General features: G+C 38.1%; 1 protein-coding gene across 6 annotated transcripts in view; it reads right to left on the reverse strand.

Annotated features, from left to right (window-relative positions):
* Positions 1 to 2,636: 2,636 nt before the first annotated feature.
* Positions 2,637 to 14,347, reverse strand: part of SLITRK4 (SLIT and NTRK like family member 4) — a 122,182-nt gene continuing 110,471 nt past the window's right edge. For all 6 annotated transcript variants that reach the window (XM_051789085.1, XM_051789094.1, XM_051789077.1 and 3 more), the window contains one exon: positions 2,637 to 12,932. In XM_051789085.1, the coding sequence (XP_051645045.1) occupies positions 10,369 to 12,882 (2,514 nt within the window). In that variant the 5' untranslated portion in view covers positions 12,883 to 12,932 and the 3' untranslated portion in view covers positions 2,637 to 10,368. The remainder of the gene's footprint in view (positions 12,933 to 14,347) is intronic.

The raw sequence follows: 14,347 nt of genomic DNA on the forward strand, positions 1-14,347 counted from the left end.
TTCTCCCCCAAAATCAGCTTGCTGACAAAGAGTATTAGGTCATCTGGGACAGCTGCTGCCTCTCATGGAAATCAGTGGGGTTTTAAATCCTGCAATTTTTTCTCAACACCTGAAAAAAAGCCCCATGGTGGCAATTCTCACAAATTCTTCCACTGACTTCTCAAGAGCAAGACAAACCCTAAAAAGAATGTAAGGTTTCCATCTCTAATCCCCTTTAAAATAGTTTAGGTATGTATGATGGAAGTAGCTGTGAGAGGTAACTGCTGCATGGCGGCCCAATTACTTACACAACTTCAAAACAATCCAAAACTCCTGGCTGCTGTGAGTGAAAGGCTTAAAAGGTAGTGGGTCAAGAAATGGATAAAAGCATCATTTCAGACCTATATATAACTGTCAGTTTAAATTTGTTTTTCTTTATTCTTACTACAAATTATCATTTACCTAAATGTGACTCTTACCTGTCACTGCCGTTCTTTGTGTGTGGTTGGTTGTTTGGTTTGTTTGTTGTTTGTTGTTTTTTTTTATAACTTGAAACTCCTGTTTCAGATGTAGAAAAACCTTCCAACTCTACAGAAAATTGAATTTTGGAAGGTTTGTGTCATGCAACAAATACCATAAAACCTTGCCCCAAGGTTCATTAGGTCTTTAGAGACCTGCTGTGGTGTCAATGTGCCTTAACATGGACTGGAAAGGTTACAGACATGGAGAACTGATATCCTCTACAGAAAAGATTTTCTTTGTTGCCCTTCCTTGTTTTTTTTAACAAAAGCCTTCTCATTATGAAGATCACCTATAAACTATTCCACATAGTTTTGGGTTGAGTTGGAGTCTCCTTGTGATAAGTTCAAGTAACAGAAACCCTTCTTCACCTTTAATTACAGTAGCAGTGTTGGGTGGTACTGCATTAAACTGACCTTTGGCTTTATGTTAACTGAGCTAAATAAATAAAAAAATCACAATTTCCCAGCAACAAACACAAGCATATCTTATCATTCACAGTGTGAAGTTGTTACTACAGTGCCATCTTCAGTGTGTTCCATAAAGTGGAGTTTTCCAGTAGAGGATTTTTCTTTGTTCTTTATGAGTTGGAAATGGATTAAAATAATTTCAACTGCAGAGAAGGAAGAGTAAAAAAAAAAAAAGTGAAAGCCTTCTCTCTTTGTTAATAAGAAGCAGTGTTGTGATTCAGAAAATAAATAAATTATTATATCAGAAGCATATATAATTATGAGGCAAAACGATCTGAGTCTGGCCACCAAAACAGGCTTTGAGGCAAAAAATGGTTGTTCTCATCTACTGCCAGAGACACCTCAGTAATACCTCATGGAAATTACAATTTTGCATGTGCACATGCATTATGTGTAGTACATTACAGAACCATTAAAAGTTGTTAATGCTAGTTTGACTGTACATTATTTACAGACAGGGAAAAGACGTGTGTCTCCACAAATCTGGCAGAGAACCTGGTCTAGTTGCACTGTGGAGGACACGACATTTGGCCAAACAAGTTCTTCCAGCCTGGTCCCAAACTTTAGAGATTAGATTGGACCCAGAAGTGAACACTGTAAAGTAGACTAGCCCATATACTGAAGTATCAGTCAAGGAGAGTCCTACATTCCTGATTACAGAGCTACTCTGCTGTTCTGCTCCTGTTACTTTGCTTCTCTGCAATGTCAAAACAAGGATGTTCCCAAGCCCTGCTACAACCCTGTTGCTTTGGCTCAAGCAATGGATGGTATAGGACAAGACACCAGCAAAGGTCACTGCCATGCTTCTGCTGTCTCTGGGGACATCTTTGTCATGATGCCCATGGCAAATGCCTGCACAGTAGGTATGAACACGTTGTTGCTTCAACCTCACGTGCCACTGAGACGCAGTGGGCAAACCGACCTCACACGTGTACAATGTCAAAGGGAATTCTGGTGTGGAAAAGGGAATAGGAACTGACTCCAGTTCTACACCTCAGTCCCACAACTTGTCAGCAGAGCAAAAACAGCCAGAGGTGCCAATGTTATTGGAAAATATGAGTGATTTTATTATTATAATGCAGATGTTCTTTTTGGATGTTCTATTTGCTTGTCATTTTGGGGCTTAAGTATTTTCTTGCATATGGCTCAGAGCTGTATTACTCTGTATAGAGTAAACAGCTCTATTTAATAGAGTCTACAGAAAGGAAAGCACAGCTTATCCACTTTAAGTGATATTTCTCAATCTGAACAATAGAGCACTATGTACAGTACAATGGTATTCCTCTTTTGAAATGGATTGTATGCTGATAATAGTCATCATTTGCATACTGCTTTCATTTTGAAGGCACATTACAAATGTAAAGGAATCCTCACCAACACACTTTACAGTTTATAATCCTTACTATCTTGGCTGTCATATGCTGAAGTGGTATAAATTACTTGACAAAGCTACACAGAGAGAATGTGTCACACTCATTTTGTTGACCATTACTTGTCTAGTTACTGTCTATGTGACTATTGCAGCAAAATCATAAGATCTTGCTTGTGGCATAGCTCCAGCAGCTGAACTGAGCCTCCAAATTATAGGGGAAGCTACTTAAAAGATAAAACCTCTTACAGCTTCCATAGCTTATGTTCTTGAGAAAGGATTACAAAATATGGGCCTTGTTTGCTGGCAGAAACCCAATTCTCCCAAAGTACTTCCTGAATATTTCGCTTAGTTAAGGCAAAAGTCACTTTCACTGAACAAAAAGAAGTCTTAAATCTTGGTTACTCATGATGTTGTTGTTCTTTATTTACAACTTGGAAAACCATGACAATTAAAAGCAAAGTTTTTTGGACCCAATCTCCTGATCACATTTGTAAAACTACTGATTTACTGAACTGATCCCAGAAGCAAAGATCTTCATAAGTATAAAACAGGGCAACCAATGGCGATATTTAAGAAGGAAACTATATGAACCCAAATTATTTCAAAGTGTTAACCAAAGAAATCACCCCTTGTACAATATTTGTACTCTTGTTTCCAACTTCACCAAATTGCAGACACAACTCAACAGGAGCTTCAGGAATGCCTACTGATCTAACTTCCATGAAAGCAAACACACAGGGAACATTCAGAACCTTCCATTTAATTTCTACCACACAAAAGGCAGCAAGACATTTAGGATGAATCCTTGCAACTAAATTGTGCCCTGAGCTGCACATGTAAGCCCTTTGGCACCCAGGGGCATATTCTAACCCAAGAATGGAAGAAGTTGAAAAGCTGCACGCTAAAAATATAAACCCAACTCCTTTATTTCTCTCTCTCTTAGTGAAATACAGATATTAACCAACAATGTGACCATTCTTTATCTGTATCTTTCTTTTACAATCTGGAAAAAATCAAATTCAGTCCATTTTGCTTTACAAATGAAAAAAAAAAAAAATTATTCTCCTACCCTTTTCCTACACATATCCACAAAATTATTTTTGGGTATAAGCAAACACAGACTGCACATACACGAGAGTGGTGACCTGGAGTCTTATTTGCAGTGTATAGACAAGAAGAATACCCTGCTGAGAAGGACTCAGAGAGTCTATGAAATCCTGCCAGGGAGCAAGAAAATCTGCTGTATGGTACATCATTTCCTGCAGTTTCTTGCAGTGAAGAGCTCAAAATCTGTCAAAACACACTGCCCTTTGTGACTCTGCTCATTGAGATGTACTTACCATACTGTGTCTCATATTCAGATGTGAGCACTAATGCAGCACGTGAAGAGAGTCTCTACCAAAGCAATTCCTCAGCAAACATGAGGTACAGACTGACCTCCACAGCCAAGCAGCACCCAGGATGCACCCAAGTGTATCCACATCTCAGCCTCATTAAGAAATAGGCATCACATGTGCTTTAACCTAAATAATTTGCCCAAGACTTTTGAGTAGTGACACCAAAACCTAGCTTGGGTTAAGTGGGTGCAGGTGCCTGCAGGATTTGGCCCACAGTCTGTCAGGATTCAATGGACTGAATCACATTTATGGTGCACTGTCCAACTTACAGTCATGGAAAGCCATGATTGTCCAGCTTCAAAAGCCCAGCACGAATCTTAACAACAGAAGCTTAAACCATTTCCTACACTTCCCTGTTTTGGATCCTACACCATCTGACATGACTCAGGAATCATGTGGACAGTCTCTGACATTTTGCCTTTTTTAGCTAGGTTTTAGGAATCGACAAATCCTCCTCCTCTGCCTCCTTGGAAACTGCTACTAACTGAAGTCTAGACAAACATCCAGCAGGAAAGGTCTGGCTCACTGAGGGTGAAGTGAGAGCATGAAGTGGAAGGATACCCTGGAAGGTCACAGCACACACATTTCCAGGAAATTACATTGAATTAAACCAAGAAATGAAATGCTGGTGGATGGGGGAAACTGAGGAATATTCTTTTCTACTGTATGTTTACAAAATTACTATATAGAGATCACCTTCTGTTTTCTGGTTAAACAAAGACCAAAGAGACAACGATGTAACACTCGTAACCCATCACAGTTGTTTTACAGAATGTTAAGCCTTCACATATACACATATAAAAAAATTCAGATTTAGTAGCAATTAGGTCTTTTTTTCTTATCTAATCTTTATCTGTGCTTCTAAGGAATTATTTAGTGTTACATGGCTGCAAAAATTCCCAACAAGGGAATGAAAAGTCAATGTAATGCAGTATCAGTCTGTTACCAGTGACTGGTATTTTAAAAATAACAGACTGCTCAAAGTGTACTGTTTTCAGACAACAAATGAATTATCTCAAGTATTACGAGTGAACACAAAATTAACAGTAAACCAAATATATTTGCAATAAACTCCCTACTTAATGAGAAAGAAGAGCAGGGTAACCTTGTTCCATTATAGGAAGAAAATAAATTGTATTGTTAAGAAAGCATTTGTATTTTATGTGAGAGCTATCCCAAGTCAATGCATTACACCAGCAAACTGAAATAGTTTTGTACCCATAGTACATCTTCAGGATGCCCACAGTTCTTGAATCATTGTAGAGTTCCACTCATATCAAACTGACCCAGGACTCCACTTAGTCTGTATTTTCCCTATAGTAATTTGAAAATAGTAACAGTTTCACAACACGAATCAATAGAGCATAAAGAGAGATTATACTACATTTCAAAGAAAAAATTACTTATTTTTATTTCAATGATGGAGAGGTAGCTCTAATATTTTCTGCTTTTTTTTTGTTTACTAAGAAAAGGCTGATTTGATTCCAAAGTCTGCTCAGTCAGTCTGCATTTACACTGGTAAATTTCTGAGAAGAGTTTGTCCCTGAGCACTAACATTCCTATTTTTACTTTCCAACAGAGCATCAATCAGAATGCATAAGGATGAGTAAACTGAAATTGGAAATAAAGACTCAATAATGACAAAACGTATTAAAAGAAAACCGCCAAATTCCTCTCCATTCAGGAAAGCAGTGCCCACGTTATCAAAACATGAATACTTAATTCTTGGTTCTCAAGTTTTTCTTTAGAAAGAAATTATGTGGAATATAGATGTAGGCCTTTTTCAGCTAATGCTGTGGGTTTGCTCCTAACGTTACACTTCAGCTGGAAGCGAAAAAAAATCCATATCAAGTCCCAATTTTCTAGTCCATATCACACTCTGATTCTCATTCACTGCTATTATAATGCATGTTAAATCCTACACAACAGGGAATGTTTGATCTAGACATAATATAGTTCTGTTCCTTCTCTTCTCCTTTGCCATGGAGATTTTTATGAGGCTTTGTAAACCATTTTTACTACAAAATATAAATTTGGAAGTTAAACTATCTAAAGACATCTTTTCAACGTTCAGTTATAAAACTATATACACTATGAAATAGTAGATGGCTTGACATTTTTGTTTTTGCTAAGGACAAACTAACTTTTCTTTCCTCTGAGAAACTGTGTTATTGAAAATGATAAATAAGAAAGGAGCAGAATCAAAACAAATACCCCCAGCATTATGTAAGTGATCCTTTAAGCACTTCTGTGTTGAACTCAGAATCCAACTAAAACTAAATTCTGCTTGTGTAATTAATGCAAAAAAATTTCACTGACTTTGGAGGGATTATTTGCATAACAGAGGAAAGGAAGATTTTGTTGGACAACAGAAGATGGGAAAAACTTTCATAAAATATGATAACAAATTGCTGAAGTGATTAGAAAACATTACTGTTTAACTGCTTTATAGATTCTCTGTCCTCCACATACAAATGGTCCAAAAGAGAATATTACAGGCACTTAACAAAGTCTAGTTTCAGAAATACAATAGTACCAAACAATTTTATTAATATTTCATACAAATTTTGAAGTCAACACTGGCTAGTATTTTGATGTTGATGAAGGCAAACAAAATTAATAAACAATAGCTTTCTGTGTTTTACATTGGGCTGGATGTCATAAGTAACTATCTTAAACTATAATAGCAATGATCAAAACAGGGTAAAGCCAATACATTTTGTTTTCTTTACTTTATTTCAAAATAGAGTGATTATAAATACATTCTTGTTATATTTCCTTCCTAACTCTTTGGATGCAACCAAAAAAAAAAAAAGTCTCACTGTGCTCATTTCATACAATATCAACATACAAATCATGCAAAAGATATTATAGATATTATACCACCATCAAGTTCTGGATGTTTTTTCTTGATTCTGAAACATTTGTTAACATTATTCACAAGGCCATGCCTTTATAACTTATGGCTTTAAAAAAAAAAAGGCATTTAAAAAAGATTTTTATACTAGATTGCTGCATTATTATCAATCTTGAACACTAAATGCAAAACATAAATCACCTGGTCTTGTGTTCTTGCACCGTGGTATTTGCTTTTTTGAGAAAATTGCACAATTTTTTTTCTTTTTTTTTTCAAGGAAACAATTACACTTTATTGATTTTATTTAAAAACAGAAACTTCCTTATAATACAGTGGAGACGACAGATTATGTTAACACCTTCACTGGTTTAGTTTATGTCTATGGGTCTTAACAGCCATTTTACAAGCATGGCCACTCAAACCAAGATAATGAACGGACAGACCTGTTAAGCCACATCCCAAGAGTCACCTTCTCAGAAAGGCTGACTGGAGATTTGAATGGACATTACACTAAAACTGCTGTGCAGACACATACACCGCTTCAAAACATGGAGAAAATAAACTGACATTAAGGTTGCCATTCAAAGTGACACTTTCACAGAAATATAGTGTTTTGCCAGCTTTTGCATTCTTCACTCACACTATTATGCCTACATATTGCACCATATATTGTCAAACACTTAGGAACGATTTCTACAGGAAGGTCCGGATTGTGCAACCTTTAGTGATGCTGGTGAACCTACACTCAACTGCATAACCCCAAAAGAGTCTCTGGGCTCTGTGTGTTATATACAATGGTTCTGAGCTGGCTTGTTTTGAAGTCAATGACAAAACTCTATCTAAGCCCCACTCTTGGGCAGGGATGTAATTACTAGCTCATGAATAGTACCTCTGCACAGGATTTAGGTTGACTTTAAACGCTTTTACCGGATTGGGACCTCAGTGGTCAGGAAACTCTGACCCACTGTAATGGTACAGCATAACAGATCAGTTCTTCTTCTTCTTTTGATCAGCAAATAGAAGACACCATAACAAAAAGACCAAAACAAAAATCAAAAACAAGAAAAAAAACCAAAAAACAACACCCCTCCCCTCAAAACAAAACCAACCCCCCTCAATTTTTTAGTTGAGGAAGGTACGATCATTTATAATTGTTCTTTTAACTCAGGGCAACATGAGTCATAAGCACGTCAATTTTATCATCAAAGTACTGGCTTATTTGCTACTTTTAATATTTTTAACACCTGTCTCTCTCAAGCAGGGAGAGGGACATGACAGTCTGACAATGCACTGAGTGTGTCAGAAGCCTCCTGCTTTGGCAAACCCCAGTGAACTTGGACACATCCTCAAAACCACGCAGCACTGAGTGGAGCAGGCACGGTGACCCCTCATCCTTAGCCTGCTGATGGAGCCACCAGAGTCTACCATGTCAGTGCATCATTAACACTCCTTAATCCACAGACAACAAACTCATATATTCGTTTTCCAGCCTTGGCCATGTATTGCATCATTGGTCAATCAGGAACTTTTCATGCTAGAAGTATAGTATCCATGTCCTGAAAATCCCTATGACATTCTGAATTACATTAATTATTCTGCACAGATAGCCACGGTTTTTTTGAAAGAAACTCAGCCATTAATTTATCTGTTATAATTTTATTATCTGAAGTCACGTATATACTTTGAAGTATGGAGAAAAATAATAAAACAACCCTCTTTCTAAGCCACAAGAGTATAAACACATGGTTAAAAGTAGAGAAATGTTTTGTTTGCTTTCTCTTAAATAAAGAAGCACTGCTTTCTTTTTTTTGGTATATTTTGTTAAAAATATACTGCAGACTGGTTGCCAAGTATCATTCCAGAACAAAAATTTCAAATCACTGTAATAAAGCCCTGAAATTAGAGGTTTATATTGGAAATAGCTGACACAGCCTTCTCCACAGTATTATTATTGGGTCTTGCTCTAATTTTTGCTAGTTTCAAATTCATGAAAAACATTCACGTTTATATCCTGCTATCTTATCTGACTTATTGATTATAAAAGGTAGGGAGGGGTAAATGTTCTGGAAGCAAAGGAGGGAAGAGAGTCTTATTCAAAGCTCATGAAGACAAAGAACTTTTGTTAATCTCATCGCATAGATTTTTTTATGGGATGCTTTACCAATATATCTCCATTCTCATATCAAAGTACCATCTATCAGTGAGATACAGTGGGAATTTTCCATTCTCCTACTTTTTTTTTCCCTAGCTATTCAGATTCAGCTTTCTCAAAGGCAAGTTTTTACTCTCTAGGTATGAGCTACACAATACTCTGAACTGAGACCGCTATATTCATTTTACACTGTGGTTTTAAATAGACATGATTTGCCATATTGTTCACTGTTCTGATCAGGTTTTGCTGACTAACAGAAGCCAGAGAGATAACAAGAACAGAAAACTTCTGCATATCCAATTAAAATATTACCCTTAGCATGAATTTCTGTAAATACTTGTAGTGAAAACTATTTAAGTTAAGCTGTAGAGACCTGAAAATCAAGAAAACTGGTGGCAAATAATTGCCCGAGACACAATACTAAAAAAAAACTAATGAATCTATTTTAAAACGCACCATTGGTAACAAATCTGAAATAAGATAATATGCTAATCTCACAAGAATAGTACAGAACAATTTTTTTATTATTATTATTATTATTATCATTATATCTGATCACTTAATTCTGGATAATGCTATACATTACATCCCCGGTTGCTGTTTGGTATATTGTTCTGGTTTTATTTATACTGAATGATTAATGCAGTGTGATCAGGAAAACAAGTCAGGCATATTAAATACATATTAAGGAGTACATATTCTTTCCTATTTAGTATACAAAGTATTTCATAAATATGAATTATATTACAAAAATAATTTCTGCCACGCTCACACAGTAAGCACTTTGACATTTTTGGACAACCTGTTGGGTTGCAAGAGTTTCATATAACTGAGAAGGAACTCTAGTTTTAATTGGAGATGAGTCTTAGAACAGATTCTGCATAAACATCAAATATTTTCTTCAGATGTCACAAATACTGCAGAAGTCAGGTTAAACTATTTTCTTTCTTTTTTTTTTTAATTTTCTCTATAGACATGTATGCTTCAAGTGGTCAAATTTATTCCATAGGTATGTAATGCATGGTATATTTTAAACAAATATTTGCACAATTTAACATTATAATTCCAGTGGTTTCAAGATGCAGCCCATAAATGTAACCAATTTACACATACTATTGAATGTTCTCTCTTTGCATGCTTGTTACTTTCCAGATAAGCTTTAAACAGTGCCATTACAACACCACAAATCAAAGGATTACTCCAGTTCCACCAACTTAAATCCACGTGCAGGATGAAGGACCCAGCTGAGGTACAAATATCAGTACCAGGTTTCTTGTGTTTGTTCTAACAAATCACAAGGAGACGATGGTTTGCATTTAAGATACAAAACATATATGCCTCTTGAGGTTAAATTCAGTGTAACGTGTATAAAGCATCCCTTTGGCAATAGAGTTTGCAGTATCCCTACAGGATTCCACTGTGCATGAGCTTTATGTAGTAAAATCTATTAAGGAAATTCTCCTCTACTCGACAAATCATACGCAGCTACAGTTAATCAGACACCCCTGGATACACCTGCCTCTATGCCTACCAATATAATATAGTATTTGGAAGTTAAAAGTCAACAAAAGGCACTTTCATCATTAAATAAATGTCCTCTGTAGGCAATAAGATTGTACGACCTATATTTTATTCAAAGCTGTTTGTTCTTCAAGGACTTGTAGGTAGTCAGGTGAACCTTGAAGTTTAGCTTTTAGTTCAAAATATTCACTTTTTCTTTGTTCTACTACAATTTTACTATGATTACCACCTATTAGCGATTTCTTGGCTTTTTTGTCTTGTAGTTTCTCTGGGTAACGTATTTCAAAGCCACTGACCCCTATGCTGTTGTATTCTTTTTTACTTTCCAGAAAATTTTGAATAAATACATTGGAATCCCTCCCAGGGAATAACTCATCCAGTTCATCGATTGTGCTAAGTCTTTTTCTGGTATCCACGTGCAACAAATCTTTCTCCTTGTCATTAATATTTCTCAGAATGACTTTCTGCCCTGGTGGGTCAGCAAACGTGAAGCCCGTTTCAGACTCTTTTAAGCCACAGGTATGACTTTTGCTCATCTGCTCAATGGTTTGAGGAATGAAGGCCTCTGCACCCAGTCCATCCTTTTTGTTTGACTTGTGGTCGTGCTTTCTCAGCTGCAGCTGCATAGAACTGCACTCTTGATTTCCAATCCCTTCGTGCTTTACAGTTGGTTTTTTGTTGCGCCGAAGCACAAAAACGAGAAGACAAAAAGCAACAAACACTGTTAAAATCAGCACAACTAATATGCTTAAGATTAGGATGGATAATGGAACTGGGCCACCAGGAGGACTCCGAACCGGTCCCGGTGGTGTTGTAAAAGTAACAGCAGGCATAGGGCTAGTGAACAGAGCAGATGGCTTGTTTAAAAGTTTAGGACAGAGGATCTCATTTTTCAGAGACTTAAGTTCTATGTTAGCAAACTGTACAGGTGTTTCACATTTCAACTCCTTCACCACAATACCTTCATTTAGCTTTTCAAGCCACAGTTTTAAAGCAACTAAATCACAAGTGCAGTCCCATGGATTACCTTCCAAATCTATTTGTGTAAGAGATTTTAGCTGATCAAGAACACCACTTACAGGCAAATACATGAAGTGATTGTTCCTCAGATTCAGTCTAGCAAGTGGTGCACCAGCAAAAATGTACGCTGGCAAGCTTCGGAGAAGATTGTTGTTCAGGTAGAGCAACTGCAAATTGGGCATTAAGTCAAAGGTGCCTGCTAGGATCTCTTTGATAACATTGTATTCCAAATACAGATACTGCAAGTTGTGGAGGCCAGCAAACATTTCAGGGCTCAGACGCTCTATCTGATTGCCGTTGAGATACAATCTCCGTAAATTTGTAAGGTTGCGGAAAACGTCTCCTCTGATCACTGAAATCCGATTGCTGCCTAAATGTAGCAAATCCAGCCCCTCAAACTCGGCGAAATCTGTAGTATCCACATCCTTAATATAATTGCCGTTCACATGCAGTTTCTTGGCATTTAAAGGTTTTGGTACGAGTTCAGCCATGGATTCTATATTTCTTTCTTGGCAATTTACACTTAATCCCAAATCTGAAGGATGAGTTTTGCAAACACAAGGGACCGGGCAAGGAGTTAAAGGAGGCACCCTGGTCTGGTAGGATACGATTTGACTGAGATTGCGATTAGAGAACGCTTTGCCTGCTACTATCCCCGAGATCTTCGAAGGATTTGTAGTCTTTGGCGGCTTTGTGACTAATCTGTGCACCGATGTTTGGGTGGTGTGGCCGTTTGGTGTGCTGTAACCGGGCTCCAGCTGCGAGGGAGGCAGGATGCGCACGTCAAAATCACTCCCTGTCCCCATGGAGCACAGCTCCTGCTTATTGGTTTCTTTCAGCAGCCTTCCATACAAGTCACTGGGTGTCTCACAGATCGCTTCTCCAATGTAGATGTTATAGGGCATGTTCTCCAGCCACGCCTTCAAAGGCAACAAATCACAAGTACAATTCCAGGGGTTGTCTTCCAGCTGCAATTCAACAATTCGCCCGATGTGTTCCAGAACTCCAATGTATGGAAGTTTCTGTATTCGATTCCCCCGTATATCCAGATGGGTTAGAGAAGCAAATCGAAAAATATTATCGGGAAGGAATGAAATCAGATTGTCATTAAGTATCAGGACTTTCAGCTTGTGAAGCTTATTGAAGGCTCCCCGTTCAATAAACTTGATTAAATTGTAGTCAGCTTGGAGATACTCCAAGTTCTCTATGCCAAGGAAAGTGTCAGCCCGGAGAATCTTTAATTCGTTGTTGTTTAAGTGCAACTGTTTTAATGAACTAAGACCCATAAAGGCCCCTCCCTCAATGTTCTGCAACTTATTATTACCCAGTTGCAAGGACACTGCATGTGTAAAATTAGGAAAGGAATTTGGATATAGAACAATTAGCAGGTTGTTTTGAAAGTTGAGGTGGTAAAAATTAGACCATGGTGGTTTAAGCTGATTTGGTCTGTAGACTGCAACCTTCTCACAGTTGACATAGAGTACATTCTCAACTGACACACAGGAGCAAACATTGCAAATTTCCACAGATATATCAGCATCTGCAGTTGTAGAAGAAACTGGAGATGACAGAACCAGAAAGAGCCACAGAAACATCTTCTTGTGATCAGCAAGCAACCTTAGGCTCCTGAACAAAGATAAAGAATCTAAAGAAGAAAGAAGGAAAGAAAAAAAGAAAACATTTTTCAGTTGACATTGTTCCAAAACGTCATTTGGGTTAAAAATTGTATACCACTGAGCTACTGTACCTGCCAAGGATTATAGATAAACTACAAGCACTGAATTTAAAATAACATGAAAGATTTTAACAACCAAACAAATACACGGGAGCTAGGATGATTTCAAACACAGAATGTAAATTTCTGTAGACAAACACAAATAACTCTCAGGTCTGTCAAATACATTTCTCTCTCTTCTACACGCCAAGCATGCATAACTAACAAAGTAAAATAACCAAAGGAGATTCCAATTTTATGCATATTTACTCTCCTCAAACCTGCACTGCTCATATGTTGCTGTGCATTTCAGGGATATTAAACACAAATGCTGATGTTATGCATGCCCAAACATCTGGGTTGGGATAGCACAATACAGAAAGGATAAAGGTGCAGACACAGAAAGCAATGTCAGTACTCAGTGTATGTATCTACAGCTTCAACAAATACAGATTTATCAGTATGATAATAAAGACATCCACTCAAGTGATATATAGACATGCACACACATTGTTTCTGTCACTTTTTATGCCTAGTTTAAATAAATAGGTGGTAAACTGATTGCAGAAATACAACTATCCACAAAACAAGAACATCAGCTCTGGGTGACCAATGGAAGCACACAGACACAGAGAAGCATGCACAAGCACACAGCCCCATCCCCAGGAATAATAATATGCTGACTTGCAGGGCAAAACAAAGTCACAATTCACCAGCCTGACCCTACTGAAACCTGAGAACTATTTTTTTCTAAATCATTATGTAATTTTCTCCTATTTCTGCATTGATAAGAACCCTTCACATATAGTCAGACCAGCTGAGCTGCCATTTTTTATGCAGAACTGGAGCCACAGCATTTCCTCTGAGTTAGAAGGTAGCTTTTTTTTTTAACAAATCAGTCAATAATCAATATGTTGCACTGCCCCCATCTTCCCATTACCCCCATTTCCCAACTTGTCCCTTGCATTTCCTGCTGTGGGAAGCCACTGCGTTGGCAGGAGGGAGCCAGGATGCAAGTGGAGAAAGCAGGAGCCAGCTGGAGGGAGGAGAACCGGACTGGAGGGAGACACAAGGGGAGGATGTGCCGGGGGACCTGGAAGGGAGGGCAGAGGAGGGATGAGGAAACAACGCAGGACAGAAGGACGAGAGGGAGAAGGAAAGCTCCAAAGAGGCAAGGAAGGATAAGAGGAAGGGATGACTGAAGGGGTCAAGGAGGCCGCGGAGCAGGAGCACGGGGGGAAGGGGGAGTACAGGACGAAGGGGCAGCGGAGCAGCCGCTGCTCACGCCCGCAGGCTCCCGACCCCGGCCGCGGGGAGCGCGCCCCCAGGGGCAGCCCGATGGCCCC

This window comes from Manacus candei, unplaced genomic scaffold, assembly GCF_025592945.1.
Source record: "Manacus candei isolate 608988 ecotype Guabito, Panama unplaced genomic scaffold, ASM2559294v1 h1tg000003l, whole genome shotgun sequence".
Lineage (NCBI taxonomy): Eukaryota > Metazoa > Chordata > Aves > Passeriformes > Pipridae > Manacus > Manacus candei.